The sequence below is a fragment of the Solanum lycopersicum genome, chromosome 2 (genome assembly GCF_036512215.1).
Source record: "Solanum lycopersicum chromosome 2, SLM_r2.1".
Classification (NCBI taxonomy): Eukaryota; Viridiplantae; Streptophyta; class Magnoliopsida; order Solanales; family Solanaceae; genus Solanum; species Solanum lycopersicum.
The window spans coordinates 49513401-49532120 of NC_090801.1; the positions used below are offsets into that span (position 1 = coordinate 49513401).

Sequence of the window (18720 nt, forward strand, 5' to 3'; positions counted from 1 at the left end):
TAAACACTAAATCAAATGCTTTCAGATCCATTAATTAATTTTTTGAAAGAAAATAAACGCACGTAGTAACGTCCTAACCTCTATACTAGAGAAATGCATCTTCCATACCATCATTGCACACCATAAGAAAAAGGATTGCTGAGCCAGATAGAAAGTCTTGGATCACGTCCAAGACAGTAGCAAGTGCAGCTACTGAAATACGATAATGCGATGCAGGACTTTTTTTTTCTTTTTCTTTTTTAATAAGTAAATAGAGCTATGATATATTTTGAAAATATTATAAATTTAAATAAATTATTTTCACCCTTTATTAAGTACAAATAAATATGGCTTTAATTAGAGAATTTATCTACCTACACAAGCTAACTTTAAACACTCTTTTATCCTTAAAGATGTAAAAGATCATACTTTGCAACACCGAAATGCAAGCCAGAATTTACTAGGAAGTGGCTTCAACAAATATAAACCAATCTTGAATTCTTGATTGGATAATCTTTTACTAAAGTTGAGGCAAATGATTTTTTTTTTAATTGTGATGTTTGAATAAATTTCGTGCTTCTTAATTAATTTTATAGAATATCTATTACCTTCTTGTAGTTGAGACAAATAATTATATGAAGAAGGATCAAATATGCCATCGAACTTTCAGAAAAGGCTCATTTATGTCATTAGTGTTAAAGAAAAGACTCATTGATGCCAATAATTTTCAATAATGGTTTTACAAAACCATTTTTAACACGTGCCCAATTATAATTCGGCCACGTCATTAATTTTTTAATAAAAAAAACAGAATTCTGAAAAAAAAATTGAATTAATTTTTTTAATTAAATAAATTGATGATGTGGCCAATTATAATTCGGCCACGTCATCAATTTTTTAAATAAAAAATAAAAATTCTGAATAAAATTGAATTATTTTTTAATTAAAAAAATTGATGACATGACCGAATTATAATTGACCACGTGTTTTGCAAATCATCGTTAAAAAATAATAGCATGAATGAATCTTTTCTTTAACGATAATAACATAAATGAGCCAAACTTTTAACTGATGACATAAATGAGCCTTTTCTGAAAGTTCAATGTCATATTTAAGCCTTTTCCCATAATTATAATCACCTGTATCAAACTTTGACTAGACTAAGCAAATCTCAAGTTATATGTGTCATTTTTCATAGCAAGGACTAACCAATTGACTGTTTTTTTTAACAAAAATTCCTATACTATACTACTAGTGCCTCACCTAATGAAACAGCCTATTGCTAAATTACAGAGAAGTTAATAAAGAGAAAATCTGATTTTGTTAATCTTCCAAATCATATTTCATTTCATACATTAAAATTTAAACAAAGGAAACAAAAATAAAATAAAAGTGATAATCACTTCCTGATAGACATGTTTTTGAAATTTCAAATCATCCCAGAGTTTCACCTGTGAAATTTACTATAGCTATTTTGGAATGACCAAAAAGAGGCCAGTGGGGTCTATTTTTCTATCAAAATAATAATAATATGCAAAAGCAAGAACACAGAGAGAGAAGACTAGCTATCCTTCTTTGCCAACAAAAAATGTTTGAATTTAAAAATTTTAGTAGATAGATTAGAAGAAAAATGAATTTAGCAGTCCTTGGAAATGGTTAGAATACAAACCAGGCAACAAGTAAGATTCTGGTTGTTTTAATTTTCACTTATAAAATGAAAATATGTAGTTGTTTAAGAATAATTAAATCAATGGGAATTAACAAAAACGAAGTAATTGACAATCAAATTTTCATCTTTGAATTTGCGTGTGTCATTCTTGTACAGGGTCGTGTTAATCTTCTTTGTATCGGATGACATCATGACTATTCTTTGAAACTCAAGTGGTCAAAACATCCGGGATGGTAGGGGACGGGTTTCCTACTATTTTACCTCCAAGATCTGGAAAACATTCATATTCAGGTAAGGAACCTACTTTGCCATCACCATCTACTTGTACGGGATACTTGAGAAGATGTCCGTTCAATTCAGTGAAGTTATCAGCTGTGTATCTCTTCCAGTTATCTTCAGCGACTGCATTCACTCTCCTTACACATTCTAATGCTTCTGGTTCTTGGAAACAATCTGCTAACGTTCCGAGGTGCTCTGCCCACAGAGACATTCTATACCCATAGATCTGGAGATCAAGACAATATGAAAAAAAGAAATGACTCACTTAAACATCAGAGTTTTCCGCAACTTCATCTCAAAACAAGTATGAACTTTTGACTTAAACAGTAGACTAGTATTGATTCCTTCCCCTGTCTATGTTGTCCAAAGTTCATCTTTTCTCTCTAACTTCAAATAATAAATTGAGAAAATATAGAATTTTGCAAGGGAAAATTATCAAACATTCGAACCTGTCCCCGTGGATGCTCCTTCTTCTTTCCCCAGGAGTGACGCGGCTGATAGGCACCCATAGCTATCTCAGTGTCCTTCGACCCAGCTAAAGATCGTTGATTTATGTTCGCTGAACCCATTATGACATATTCATCATCTACTATCATTCCTTTAGCATGCACATATATCATAAAACGCTGAAATTTAAACGAATCCGAGACCTGGTTGCATGGCAAAGATTGAAAACATGCCTTCAAAAATTGCCAAGCTTAATTGAATCTCAACACAGTAAAGTAATTTCATGAAACATGATCTGCCAATATATGTTGCATCTCACAGATGCTTGTTATGTGAAATGGAGGTTGACGATTCAAATCACCAGTTTTTCAATTATTAAGTTACCAAACAACTATGGAACCTGCTTTTTACCATCTTTGAACAGAAGTGGACTATGAAGGACAGCTGGGAGTTACTTCAATGCTGGTATAGAAGAAGACCTAATTATAAATGTACCTGCATGTATTTCTTGGGCTATGTGGACTGTGGAGGGAAAGGAACAAAATATATTTGTAGAAAAAATTGTAACTCTACTTAGCGTCACATACACATATAAGAACTATGTCTCAATCCCAACAAGTTGAGGTCCGCTATATGAATCCCCAGAGACCATGTCACTCTATCTGAACTCATCCCAAACCAATATTTGTGTCAAATGCATATATATATATATACACACACACACAGAGTGTGAGGAGAAATACTTAAGGAAGTGACATGAAAGGAAGATAGATAAAGAAATGTAACACCTTTATGAAGAAGACAGTTTATCCATATATACTCCCTTATCCAGACATACTATGGGATAAATATAAAACCTGCTAGATTAGATTAAAAAGTGACCGGTTCATAGACACCAGCAAGCCAACAAGCTAGATCTATGAGTAAAGAGCACAAATTTTTCAATTTCATGATGACCTTCCACTTCGCTGCAAGTGCATGTTGTGTTTATATACTCAGTTAACACAAACTACACATTCACTTGGCTATTACCTTATCAGCATCAGAAGAAGATTGAGCATTCGCTTCACGGTTGCCAAGACAGTAAAAATTTAAATAATCTAGTGGATGCGAGTCTAAAAGCTGCATTGACTTGAGCTCCCTTGCAATAACTTGATACATCATTTGCATTGTCTGGCTCTGTTGAAAGCACGAGAAATCTCAATAAAGCACATTCAGAAAATTCTTGTGTCTGACGCATCTTTTTATATCATAACACTCTAAATCATCAAACTTAAATAGAAACATATCATAAGCTTGAGATAACATAAAATATTTTAGTAAAAGGTAGCATTCTTTATCAAAATTATCCTCTCATTCGTTCTGCCGGGTTCCTCAAATACAAAAGATTTCCCCATTGACATCCTTTCTCAAAATCTTTTTTCCTTGGTTTTGTGTCCCTACATATTTAAGAAATAAAATACCAATTTATAAGGATGAGAATGATTAGAAAACAGGCAGCTATTTCCATTCCCTTTTATGCTAATCCACACGATAACAGATGCATAAGATTTTTGGATACCCAAACAGCTGGCATCTCTATTAGCTGCCCAACACGAGCAGTGTATCACATAATCAATGTTAGATGAAATTACATTTATGAAATCCAATATATAGGTAATGATGTTCCAGGGAACAGATTACCTGCCAGTATAGAATTTCTTGCATAGTAGTTGACTTGGGATCCCCCTCGGGCCACATGGGCATAACAACATATACACAAAACCGTTCCTTGGATCTAATTTTACTAGCAATTTTCAGTGCCAACTCCATTGGTACCAGATGATCAGCTCCTGATAAAAAAATAACAGTAGGAACACGAATTCAGGTCTGGTAAGAAAGAAGAACCAATGCTTTTAAGTGGAAGTAGAACAAGAAATTTTGATCAGCTCAAATGACGACTGGACGATCCTATTAAACTTGTAAGAGCTATAAAAAGTACTGCTTTCAGGAAGAAAAGGAAAAGTTTCAAGAATAAAGGAAAAGTTTCAAGACTATCTGTAAATGAAAAACTTGAAGAAAATAAAGTGGAGACGAATTGGAAGTTACAAAATTTTTAAACTTTGTTCTAGGAATAGGAAGTACAAAACATTGAAACCTGTTATAGTATAACAGCAACTTTCTGATGCAATTATTAACAAGGACACATCTTATCTGTATGATGTCCATGTAAAATATGATAGTTAAAGTAACATCTGACTTTACCATCTGGATTTACCTATTAGTTAAATGCACTGAAGTAGCAAATGTAAATCGGCTCAACAATTTTATTTGTGAATATAAAACCCAAGCCACGTCTTTTGGTTGAGAATCATATCTTTTATTTATTTATTTGGGGGTACATAGTGTCATGTATTTTACATTTATATTCGACAATACCAGCAAGAGAATATAAATTTACCTGCATCTTTGTACGATGGCCAAGCGTATGATGACCCAAGAAAATACTGATTTTCAATATATATGAAATGCTGAGCAGATCTTATCGCCTGGATGTATGCTGCTTCAATGCTTTTGTCTACTACCAGATCTTTTGAGCTGATAAGGTTCTGCAAAAGACATAACGCACAGAAATTGTGAATAGTGATGGGCAATCAGATACATTTTCTGCTAATTCTCCATATAAAGTATAGCTAGTTTAGCAGAACTATGAAAAGATTATGATAATAAATTATGGTTTCTATACCTGTTCCTCAGTAACATCAGTACTCCTAGGAAAACCTTGCACTGAACCTGAATCAATGGAACGAAAGATCTGCAATATGAGAAATGACGATGAGCATTAAAAGTGATCCAGCGAATTCTGTAAAATAGTTTGCATGAAAGAGAAATATCTACCTGCACATGCCAATTTTCAGGGTGATCTTCCTTAGATACATATAGTTCGGGATCATCCTCTGGAATCTCAGTCCTTTCTTTGAAAACAGCAAAAGCAGGGCTGAGTATCCATGAGATACGCTCGATTTTTAGCATTGCATCATCATGCCAACGAGCCATTGTTTTCTTGAGAAAAGAGAATTCCCTCCACTTTGTTGCTCTCCTCCATCGCTGAGCAAAGTTTATAAGCATGTCATATGCAGCAGGTCCATCAATTCTACAGTGCAAATCATGCCATGGCTCCCTCGGGGCCTTGGTCCCTGGCTAGTATATGTGGTACAAATAAAAGACAATTATAAAGATATAATCAACTAGAAAACCACGATCAAAAGAAATAGTATTAAGTGTCATGGTAGGAAAGACATAGGAAATCACATAAACTTGTGGCTGGCAATAATCATATAATGAAACTGCCTAGTTTCACTTTCACAGTCACTGGTTTAAATCAACCATTACAACCCTTACCTAAGTAACTTGGGGTGTTAAACTTTATTTACGGTCGACAATCAAATACTCTATGTTTAATATACTTAATCACAGTCCTTGGATATGTCTAATAAGGTAAATATAACTCAACACATTAAACTTCCATAAAGTGCTTGAGAAATTGAAGTCAAATAACATTGGAATATATCAATGAATTACTGAATGTCGAGTAATACACTAGAAAATTCTTAAAGTCATTGTTTGTGTAGTAACCTATTTTTTTTATAGTTCTTGTTTACCATTCTCCAAAACCTAGTTTTCAACTAAGACTTATTTTCAATAAAGTAACAGATTTGACATAGTAACAACTGCATGCTTTGTATAGTGTTTTGTGTAAATTGGCTGATGACAAATTTTATACAATAACCAGCCTACAAAATACAACTCTCAGACTAATTTACATCAGCATCCAAGCAATAAATTACAATGATATTAAAATAACAATATAGGAAAACACAAACTTTTACCTGAATTCTCAAATTCCAAGGACATGAGTGTCAGTTCAGATTTTAGTTTTTTCTATGTTTTTTCAAATCCTTTTTATCACATAGACACCTAGTTTTTATTACCATTAGTATTTTTTTTTCTTTTCATCAAAGTGTGACCACTTTCCCATGATAGATGGCATGAAAAATGCAAAAGACTTGGCAAAATAGTTTGGGACAACAGTAGCTTGTAGGTAACAGTAGTTTCAGACACTTCAAAAAGTAAGTAGATATAACAACATTATTCTTGTGGTATTTCAGAATAAAGCTAAATTAAAGATTTATTTTCAAAGTGTCCATGTTTCCTACATAGAGAAGCATTGATCAAACCAGAATGTATGTATCTACATACATATATAGAAATTATATCCAAAATCTTCATAAAAAAGGATAAGTGATTAACAGGATGCCCTATTGCTTTGGGGCTTCAAGCATAAAAAGTAGCTCCCAATACTTTACTAGAACTTCATTCCGCTCTACCTTTCCCCATTTGGCATTTGAAATAAAAGTAAACCCTTTTAGATTTGCTAATTCCGTTCAGAAACAGAGTTAAGGCTGGTGAAATTCACAAGAGGAACCTCTTCATGCATCAACTCCAGCAAGGAATGGAACTCTGGATCAGTTTGTTATTGGGATTAGAAAAATAATCCCAGTATAAAATTAGAGATTATTTTATCTTGATTGGTTGGAATTGTTCCCACTATAAACGATACCAGAATTCTTCTATACCAGAATTATACTATATCTTGAACCGGATTTAACCTGGGATTCTAATACCAATATTACCAATCCTTGGATAGAACAGAAAGACCAAAATAGTTTTTAAATAAGGGTGAAATTGAAGAGAAAATTTATCTTGTTTTAAACCAAATACATATTTTCGCTATACACCGTATATCCCATTTTCAATGCAATGAACCAAACATTCGTCAAAAAGAGGTATATGCACTAAATTATCAATCCCAGTATTACATCCCTTGCATAATTATCCCGGGATAACTTTTCTATGAGCCATACTATTCCTAAAGGGAACAGAAACACGCTTGATTCAACCAACATGGACAGCTTAGAAAAATCCTGAGCAAAACTTTTGCAGCAATTACAGAAGTTGCGGACATGCTTTACAGCCCAAACTAATCGAACAGGCATCAAAAATTGAATACTTTGAACTACAGGATGCCCTTTTCTTGCTGACATTTTTAGTCACATGAGCAATAACAACTTCTAAAATGTCTACAAGCATTAACAGATGGATTAAACTTCATATGCTGGAACAGACTTTTGGATACTTTACAAGGAGCTAATATCTCAAAAGGTCGCTCACTTTGAGAGTTCATCTAGTAAAATCATGAAACTTTATCTTATATCAATAAAATCACTTCACTCAGACATCTATATCAGTAAACTCACTCAACTAATCATTTGTATCAATGAAATCACTCAATCAAATTTATTGTTAAGAAAAATATTGAGATGACAAAATAAATTATTTTTTATATGGACTTCATAAATTAAGATAATCGTGATTCAGGCTACGTAGATTAGTTGGTGTTATTTTCAAATGGATAAAGCTTAAGTGTTTCGACGTTTTTCTCCTGTTCAGTGGAGTTGTGATTCTGGCTACAGAGATTGGTGTTGGAAATTGGTAGCTGTAGAAGCAAACATTGATTTTATGGCCGGCGGGTGGTGGTATTGGGTTTGGGTTTCTCTCAACATATTTGACAAATCATTTGAAAACATGTCTATTTTAATTGGTCGAGTGATTTTATTGATACAAAAATAAAGTTCAATGACTTTACCAGATAAATTAACAAAGAAAGTTGAGTGACCTTTTGAGATTAACTCACTTAATAAGGTACATAGCTTAGCAGGGAACCCTAAGAATCATTCTTTTCTCATGACTTGGTCTCCACTAGTTATAATTATCAATCTGCAGCAGCCCAGGTAGTCCATCTAGAATGAACAATAAAGTATACTAGACCTTTTCCCAACTAACATCTACTAGCAGATTTCTGTACTGCCATATCGGTGCCTACTGACTGTTCTCGTAATTTCTTATTGTTGAATTCAGGATAGCAGTCAGCATACATTGTTTCAGCAATAGAAACTATAGTAATTTCGAAAATTCTTAGCAAAATACTCTTTGTAAGAAATTGTCAACATAATGCAAGAGAGAATATGGAACAAGGCTATCGATCATCTGCATTTGTGAGGCTGACTCTACCTACCAACTTCAAAATTCTAGAAAGTTTTTTTGACAAGGTCTTTCTTGTAATTATCAATTATAAATGTAGGAACCACACCAAATTAAAAAATACAGGTATCAGAATTATCAAGGAAATATTTGGAACAACAAATACTCACAGGATAGTTAGGCTGATGAAAATCATCTTTAAATACAGTGTCAAGATCACGGAATAAGCGATGTTCAGGTGTATCATAGCGACCATCACAGAGATCAAGACCTCCTAAGAATGCTGTAATTTTTCTATTATTACCAGGAGCCTGTGTATCAACAAGAATGCACTTCTGGTGATGCGTGAACATGGTTCCAACAACCTGGAAGAAAGAATAAATATGCAAAATAATATCAACAAAGGGGAGATAAAGGCCAAAGAGTAAGGAAGTGGTTTTGTGTCAAAGCAAGAATAGATTTCTAATACGGAATATTCATGCTATCATTAGATATGCAAAATAACAAAATTTAGCTTTACTCAATCCAGCAAAGCCTAATGTGTTATGTTTATAAGAAGTATGTTTTCCAGTCCATATTCAGGACAATATTGACCATTAACAACAAAAAAGAATGCATCATTGCAATCTTTTCTTGCTGAACATTTTGACCTCTTTTTTCATTTCTCCAGCAAACTTATGTGAACACTTTCTATTTTATAAGAATTGGGTCTCGACAGGACTATTGAAAGGTTATTGCAGGGACAGTAACTTCATAGTCACGTACAGCAGCTAAAACCCAAAGTTTTTAGACTATCTTCCTGACAAACTGGTGGATGCTTAAAAAGTTGACTTGTTGCTTCATAATGCTAATCTTGCAGCTATTTCAAACGGCTAGGATAAGTAAGTTACCTGTTGCTTCATAATGCTGAGCTTACTGCTAGCATAACGCGGTGACAGAACACAAATCACAGATGAATGCTTGAAGAACTTTTTGGTCTCCTCATCGTGAGTTCCCATTAATCCTTCCTGCAACAAATGCCATCTCAAATTATTGTAAAGGGTGCTCTATACAACCAGAACTACAACTGAAGGCATGCATCATCTTGGAGTTCAAAGACAAAAGCAATTGTTGTTTGACGGTACAGATTACACTGAGCTCAGTTTGGCCAAATAATAGACGTTACCCAGCACATATCTAAATTGCACAGAAAGATTTCCATTCATAATCATGGGTATAACTACGTCAATATATTAGCTGAAAATGTTCTAAAAGGAATTGACCATGCAGGTCTTGAGGCTAGGAAGGATTAGTTGCCTTTAAAATGCCTACGAGTGGTATGCAGAACATTAGCCATACAGGAAATTATGAAGGGCAACATAGTCATTGGAGTTCAAGCAAAAAAAATGAAGAATTTCACACTAAATAACAGAGACCAACAAGAGTTAAGTATGAGTGTACGATTAACGTTGTCGTTGGAGTTAGGGAAAAAACAAAAAAATATTACTTTATCCATTTCAATCAGTTCGTCTTACTTTTTGTTTAGACTATTTTTCCTTTCTTGACAACTCTTAAATTTCAACTTCTCATATAATATGTTTAAATCCACAAATCAAATGACATTTTGATACATTCAACGTATTTTAGTTTAAGACCATCATATTCAAAAATCTTTTTTTACTTTCTTATACTTCGTTGAAAGACAAAATCAAACCAAAAAATCGAAATGGAGTGACGGTGTATATAAAATAACAGCAACTTGCTAAAGTTAAATGCTGCTAGCTTATAGATTCTAGTAGCCATGAAACATATTAAAAAGTAAAGATAGTCACGTGCTACTATATAATCTAAACACCTTTAATAAACAAGAATAAAGTATGTATTGAAGCCCACAATATAATACTATACTTTATCAGAATGTATATTTCAACAGTTCATACCGTGGTAATGAAGAACTTATCATGTGAAGTTTTATCATCCCAAAGTAACAAAAGAACTCTTACACCTTCTTGTGATTTGTATTTAAGTAATTCACCAAGTGTCAAATCACCTCCTCTTGGCAATGGCCTTGTGGGTTCTCTGATTAACTTAATCTTGTGAAAAACAGACCACCCAACAATGTAAATCAAGTGATGCGCTTCTGCAATAGCATAACATATATCTTCCCAACATTTATTATGTTCAAAATTTGTACCATTTTCCAGTTTAATTTCTGGAAACTTTACATTATTACTTACATGAGCATCTTGGTAGAGTTTCACTGAACTCCCTTTCCTCACTGGAAAATACGAATTTCTCACTCCTAAATACTGAGGATCTGAAGCAATCCCCTGTTTGTACAATGAGTTTTTCTCATAAGGGTAAAATTTCATTTGTACACGAAGAGCCGTATCGGGTTTTGAGGATGACCCAATAATCTGAAACCAATCGGAGATATCCTCACCGGTAGCGATTCTCTCCGCCGGAATTTTCACTTTACCCATAATTTCCGCTCCGAAAAGATCATCATCCTTGACCCGGAACTCCAAATAGGCTAAAGGATGAGCTAAAGGGATCCGAAAATGCTCATCCCAAAATGGGTATTGCGAGTTAGAAATAACCCGAGTTCGGGCTAGAGCGGTTTGTGGAGCTGAAACGGTAACATATGGGTCACTGGTAATGATTCTCCGGTGGTGATCTTTTTTATCACTCCGGTGATCACCTCCGGCGCGTTCGACGGTGGAATGTTGTGTTTTCCCACATATACCACCGAAAGTGAAGCAACGGCGAAGACGGTCGGAAGTTATGTCGAAGTTAGGTAAATGACGAGCTTCAATAATATGGAGTTGTAAATCTCCATGTAATATGATAGTTTTTGGTTCAGACATTGTGTCAAATATGGAATAGAATACACAAATGTCTATGTTTATAGCATGAAGACGATTGATGTTAAAGTATAAAAAAAAAGAAAAAGAAACAAATATTCTTATTGCTTTTTTTTGGTAGATTTGAGTTTGGTTTGATGAGAACGTATGGGATAATGGCACGTTACAGTAACAGTGACTGTTTTATTTGCTGAGAATTTACGACTCCGGTGAGTTGGTCGTGCATGGAAGACGACAATGTTCTTGAAGTGTTGAAACAGCAAAACAGACTTTGTTTCTTATTCATACTCTTCCGTTCTTTTTAGTTGTCGTAATAAAGTTAATTCCACTAATTATATTATATTTTAAATCATGGAAAAAAAATTGTGAGATACCAAACACTTTAGTTTTCATGTGGAATGATTCCTAAATTTATTTTGTTTGATAAATATTTAATTTATTTCTTGTTTATTTATATGTAATATTTATTAAAACTTTGAATATTATATATTTTTATTTAATAATAATAATAATAGATATTATTTTCTATAAAATAATTTTTATACTAAAAATATATTAATACTTGTCTTTTTTTTTTTTTTTAATTTAACTCTCAAAAAATACATTTTAAACAAATTAGATAAAGACAATTTATTCATTAAAATCACTTTTCAAATAAATTAGCTCAAAAATATTTTTCTAAAAAGCTATTTTTTAGAAAATCACTTGGTTTATTAACATTGAATAATAATTAGTTTTTTGACAAAAACAATTGGAGGGGGGGGGGGGGGGTGCATAAAGAATAGAAGATAAAATAATTGCACAACCACAATTCCAGATGAAAAATATTTTCACATTATCATTGAGTTGTCAATCAATTTTATTAGAATGTTTATAAATTAATATATATACATATTTATTAAATTCTCTAATAAAAACAAAGGGTCCACGAAAACTTTTTTGGGTTCGATTCGGTTTTGAGTTTATTGGGTCTAATTATTGGTTATCAATTTATAAAAATGTTAAACGGTTATATCTATATTAAGATATTGACTCATTGGTTATTGATTTATCGATTTTTTATCTTTATTGGTTTAACCGTTAAGATATGACACAAAAGAAAAAATATTGAAAATCACTTGAAAACAAGATGATAAACCAAATCAACAATGCACTTGAGTTCACAAGTTACATCTTGCTCAAAAGCGTACACTTATACATTGTAGAATAGCCAAGTGTTTGAGACAGTCAAAAATAAAAATAGGAAATCAAACTCTAAGTCGAGAACTTTATATACAAAATGATATAAATATAATTATTTAATTTAATATCGTGATCGGTTAACCCGTTAAAAAGAACTTCAAACCGTTAAGAACCTATATCCCGATAATAAAAAAAATAAAAACTGTTATCAAAGTCACTAAACTAATAGCCCAATGTTATAAATTAGTAACATTTTTATGGGAAAATTATATATAATAGCAAACTAATAACCTAAATTAAATGGAATAGCTAGGGTTTGATTTAATTGTGCTCCATAGCAAACATTAGCTAAAATTTGCCAGCGTCTCTCTCCCAAAAATCTCGCTCGCCACTCTCCGTTCTCGCTCGCCTCTCTCGCTTTATACACAGAAGTGTATAATTCTGTTTTTGTTTTGTATAAAGCGAGAGAAAATTGTATATACACATGCAAAAATGTATATCTTCGTGTTATACACTTAATTATACAATTTACAAACATTTTACTTCAAATATTGCAGAGAAAAAGGCCAACGAATTATACAATTGCGAATTATACAATTGCAGTGAAATACAATTTTCTCTAGCTTTATACAACAGAAGTGTATATATTGTGTTTCTGTTTTTGTATAAAGCGAGAAAAACATATATCTTCTTGCTATACACTTATAATTATCCAATATACATACATTTTAATTCGATTCAACTGTATACAAAACAAATTATACAATTGCAGCGAAATAGGCCAGCGAATTATACAATTTAGGCCGGCGAATTATACAATTGTATATGCATAACAAATTATACAGTTTTATGTTTGCTATGGAGCGCAATTATGCAAAGTTTGCTATAGCATACAAATATGAATTTTTTGTTTGCTATATGTGAAAGTTGCCCAATTTTTATCAATTCGATTTGTCAACTTCGATTCGAATTTGAATCGCCCTAGCCCAAAGTGATTTCCTTCTCTTTTTTATGAATCCAACAATATTATGTTACTTCTGAACCTATCCACATTTTTTTGCACGTATTAGACTTTTGATATTAAATTGCTTTTGTAATTATTTAAACTTTAACCAAATATATAAATTATTAGGTAATATGATTTCTACGATTTTTTTTCACTTCTTTTAATTGTTCATATTTGAAGATGAAAAGTTCATAAAAAATACAAGGTACTTTAATGTAGACGAAAATTATACTTACTGATTATATGCATAAAAACTTTATTGGATTTGCTAAATTCTTCAAAACTTGTCAATTAAAAATAGAGAAAAAAAGATTTGATTTTAGAGACTTATTCTGAAGGAAAAAACAGAATTCTTTCATACCCTCTTCAAAACAAATGCAATTATTAAGCCTAATGAATTTTACAATCACACTTTATTTTATAAATTTTTACTTATTGTGTATTAGTATAAAACTATATCATATAATTTAAATACTATCCTTCAATGATGCAAAAACATGGTAAACATATGAAAGGAAATAAATTGATCACAAAGTTTTTTAAAAATAGCCTTTTTTGTTAGCTTACATGATGTAGATGATATCACCTCATCTAATACTTCTTATTCACGATTTCAATTTTCTCTACATATGTTATATACACAAATATTTAATTTTGTAGGACTGATTAGAGCTTGTTCGGCATTATTGTTGACAAATCAAAAATATTTATTTTACAAAATTAAGGTGTTTGGTAAATTAGTAAAATTGTTTTTAAATTTAAGCACAAACAATTTTTCTATTGTTGGAAGAATATTAAAAAAATATGTCTTTTAAGGAAAGCATAAGTAGAAGCAGAAAATTATTATTTTTAAACCAAATATTTCTTCCTTATATACATATTTATTTTTATACTTATAAATTAATCAACATATTACGTAAATTTAGTTAAATTTGATTTAAGAATTTGTTTTTATTTTTACATAACAATTTTTTAATTCAATTATATATTCATATATTATTTTGCGTACTATTCTGCAGGATTAGAATTAAAAAAACTAATATTTGATTGAAAATTTTGAATATATACATTCTCAAAAACAAAAAAAAAATGACAAAGAATAAATCAAATCAAAATATATTTAATTGAGCTGTAGCTCTCAAACTTTTAAATTTTCATAATTAAACCATTAATTTTTACAAGTCTTTCATATTTGGTGGAAATTGAAGGAAAAAAAATGAACACAATGATCCAAAATCTGTACCAGTACAAAAACTTAACACAAAAACTCATAATAGAATAATAAAATAAATCAATATCACAGATAAAACATTAACATAGAAACAGAAACAAATCCATCAAAAAATAAATACCTACTCCATTATATAACAAAAGAATTCTTTTACTCTACTGTTAATTATAAGAAAAATAAATGGTTATTAGTGAGCAGTGACGAATTATTTAATTGATAAATTAATTTCTAATTCATTCATATATCTAATTGATAAATTAATTTTTACTGGTTATTAGTGAGCAGTGACGAATTATTTAATTGATAAATTAATTTCTAATTCATTCATATATCTAATTGATAAATTAATTTTTACTTACATTTTCATTAATTTTACATACTACTTTTTCATAACTTTATTGTATCATATATATGATTTTCAACTAGTACATGATACATTATATAAAAATGAATTTAGAGTTTTTGAACCATATTAAGTGTTACCATCTCCACAAACACAATCTCTGGTACATTATTATCAAATAGCTAATGATACATTATTTTAAAAGATGTATATGAAACATATTTTGTTACAAAAATGAACACAAGGTTTTAAATCATAACATTTCAATTTATTGTATCAGATTTTCACCAACTAATAGTAAATTGTAATGTTCTATCAAGGTAAAAGTGAAAAAAGCAAAAAATTGAAAATCTAGTCCCAAAATAACGTATTGGAAATATAATAGTAGTCTAAAAAAGAGTTCGTCAATCTTCTTTTCGGAAAGAAAGTACAAGTTCTTTAATTGTGACCTTCTCGACGACAACCTCCACAACATGTGCACACTTGAAAGTTAGAGATACATCATATATCAATCAACTCAAATTAAGATACACAACAATCTAATGATAATTAACTCCATGTTGACACCCAATTTTGATCCTATGCAATTCGAGTTAACTATCGAGTTTCTTCAATTTCAAACAATTTGAAATAATCGCCTTTGGAAAATCCTAAAAAATATATATATTTTAAAATCTTTTTCTAATTAGTTTTGGTTAGTATTTATCAGAATTAACTATAGAATTGTACATATTGGTTTTTACAATTTCCATCTTTTATATAAATATTTAATAAATAGCTAAAAAATAAATGTTTAGTATAAATATGTATTTATTAGTGAATTTTATAATTTGTATTTTAAGAAATAAACTTAGGTCTTGATGATTGTTTTGTATTGTTTAAATCAAGAAGCTCAAACAATTAATCGATAAGTATTCATCTTATTTTTTTTAGCTAATTTAATTATTGGACTCAATTTGGCTATATCTAAATTTAATTTGATTAGAACAATAATAAAAACGGCCAAATTTTAAATAAAAAGGGGTCATACCTTAGTTCTTTTAACATATGCACACATATACATATATTTAAATATACAAACATATATGCATATATCCTATATTTACGTGTGCTTTTTCTCTCACTTTTCTTCCTCCAACATGCAAAGTCATCACAAAGAACCATAATTTCTTCATCCAACTACACTACCCATGATCATTGACAATCCCTCCCTCCATAGTCAAAAATTACAAACCACTAGCCGAAATTGTTGACTTAAGGTTAGATAACTCATCATAATTTAATTCGAATCAGAAGATATTACATCGAATTCAAATTTTTAAGGGTATGTTTTCCTCCATTATTTTTCAATCAATCTTTCATCTCCCCCTAAAACGATTTTTGAATTCAAGCCTTTTGTTTTTGCTATAAATACATGGTATTGAAGCCATTTTTTCTAAAACAAAAAACACAAGAAAGAGAAAGAAAAAGACAAAGACAGAGAGGGAATAGGAATTTAAAGGTTGGAGCATAGTGTTTTGTGAAATCAAACCCACGAAGGTTTGAGCTTCAAATTTTCGATTTTCTCTCAAATTATTTTGCTCACCTGTTAGTGGACCAAAGTGGAATTCGCTCAACTCGTTTGTCCCAGTAGCTGCCCCAAAAAAGATAATGTGTCCTCCTCTACAAATATTCTTTCGGTCTTTTATATTTGGACATGCTGTTTTCAACATCTCAAGATTTATGATGTTGATTATTTAACATTGAGCTCTTTGTTCGTCATTTTGAGTTCTAGTTCTATTTTTTCCCCCTTTGTTTTGAGTTGTTTCTTTTCATGATTTTGGTCTAGCTGAGGCCTATTTGAGCCATGATTTTGAGTCGAGGTCCTGTTATAGACTGATTTGGATGCTTTTAGTTTGAGTGTTGATTGTTTACATCTTGCTCTATGGTTGAGGATTTTATTTATTTATTTATTTTTATTATTGAAATGGGTCGTTGTCTCCAAAAGTGTACATGATTTAGCTTCAAATGGCTTCACTTGTTTTAGTTTATTCTTATTTGTTATGAATATGCATTAATAACTAGTCTTTGTTGTCATGTTATTCATTCTTTTATTTTAAGCTAAATGTGGGAATCATGATATAGTTGTTTAAATTCATTATTTGTATCTTTACTATTCATCGTTTCGATACCTATTCATTTGAATATATCCAGACCCATTTACTATTGTTACTAAGTTGTTTTACCTTCCAGCAGTAGGCTTTTCAATCGTTTATCAAAGTCGATTTTGTCTTTGAGTAGGCATAAGAGTTTTAGGGTCGTTATCATAGTAGTTGAGTAAGATTTGTTGTTCTTTTAGCTCGAATTTTGTTAATTTTAGTATGAATATCTAAACGGGTTACATCCCTTATTGCAAAGATGTGATTTCCTTGCCATTTAAGCATGAGTAATTGTTTAAAATTCTGCTTATCCTCTTTTCGGGAACCCACAAATATCTATTCATCTTGATCTTTGCTTTAATATCCATGATCATGTATTGTCATTTCAAATACGAGCTTCTCTTTGTATGTATGTATTTTACCATCTAGTTGAGCTAATTGGGTTAACTATTTTTTTTATTATTTTATTTTTCCTAGACTGTTCAAGAATTCTTATGCAAAGTACATGCCCCACTCTTTCCTTTATCTTGACTTTACTTTCATCATATGTTGACATTCATATGTGACTTTACTTTCATCATGTGTTGGCATGTTAATTGACAAGAAATAGTTACTTTCCTATAATGATCCAACTTGCCCCACATGGATTCTTTTATTAAAGAATGTGTTCTGTATACTTGCTTTCCATAAAATGTAGTAAATTTCCATAATTAGTTTGCTTATTTATTCAATGACATCATTTTATTTGCATGTGAAGACTTCATCCTTGTCCATTTCGAATTCTATCTTTCGTTGAGCTGAATTCCTCTCGAGTCAGCCAAAGTGATGATCAGGTCCCCGAAAACTAATATACAGGTCTCGGCATCTGAAAATTAGGCTGTATACATCCGATATACGCTGATATACATCAGGTATACAAAAATGGAAATTGGGTCAAAATAAAAAATTCTAGCGAAATTGGCCCCAAAAAGGGGGTCCAAATTCAACTTCTCCACTTGCTCTTAATTGTGATTATTTATTGTTTTGTTTATTAACTCTAACTTTAGAATAATTAGTCTCCCAAAAGATGAACTCTATTTTTTACGTTAGTAAAGTCTTTTATCAAGTCGTGTACTTTATTTGAAAATCTTTAGTAAATTTGTTTTATTTATTCTACAATTAATTTACATGGTTTTCATACATTTATTAACTAAAATAGGTTCAAATCATTATTTTTATGATTAAATAAATTTTAATCAACCTAATTTCGTAAAATATTCTACAATTTAGTTCAAATATTTCAATTAATATCCTCTTTTCTTAGATATTAAAAATTATTCTTGGTATAATTATTTTCTCAAATTAATTATTTTCTAAAAAATAGTCAAAATATATTTAACCTAAGTTGTTGGATTACTGCGTGTTAGCGGCTACTTTAAGTGCTAATACCTTCTTAAAGTAGAAATAAGAACCTCTTACCCATTTGTCTAAATTTTTAAAGGTTTATCTGTTAAAATCTTTTTAAATTAAGTTTTCTTAATTT

The 18720-nt window shown here is 31.0% G+C and overlaps 1 protein-coding gene across 1 annotated transcript; it reads right to left on the reverse strand.

The window, feature by feature from the left end:
- Window positions 1–1570: 1570 nt before the first annotated feature.
- Window positions 1571–11582, reverse strand: LOC101256058 (phospholipase D delta-like). The gene is made up of 10 exons (XM_004233523.5): window positions 10375–11582; window positions 9346–9462; window positions 8626–8820; window positions 5252–5554; window positions 5100–5168; window positions 4815–4962; window positions 4058–4206; window positions 3407–3553; window positions 2377–2577; window positions 1571–2153 (listed from the first exon to the last, which is right to left on the reverse strand). The coding sequence occupies exons 1-10, from the start codon at window positions 11299–11301 to the stop codon at window positions 1857–1859; spliced, it is 2553 nt and encodes an 850-aa protein (XP_004233571.2). The 5' UTR covers window positions 11302–11582; the 3' UTR covers window positions 1571–1856.
- Window positions 11583–18720: the final 7138 nt, after the last annotated feature.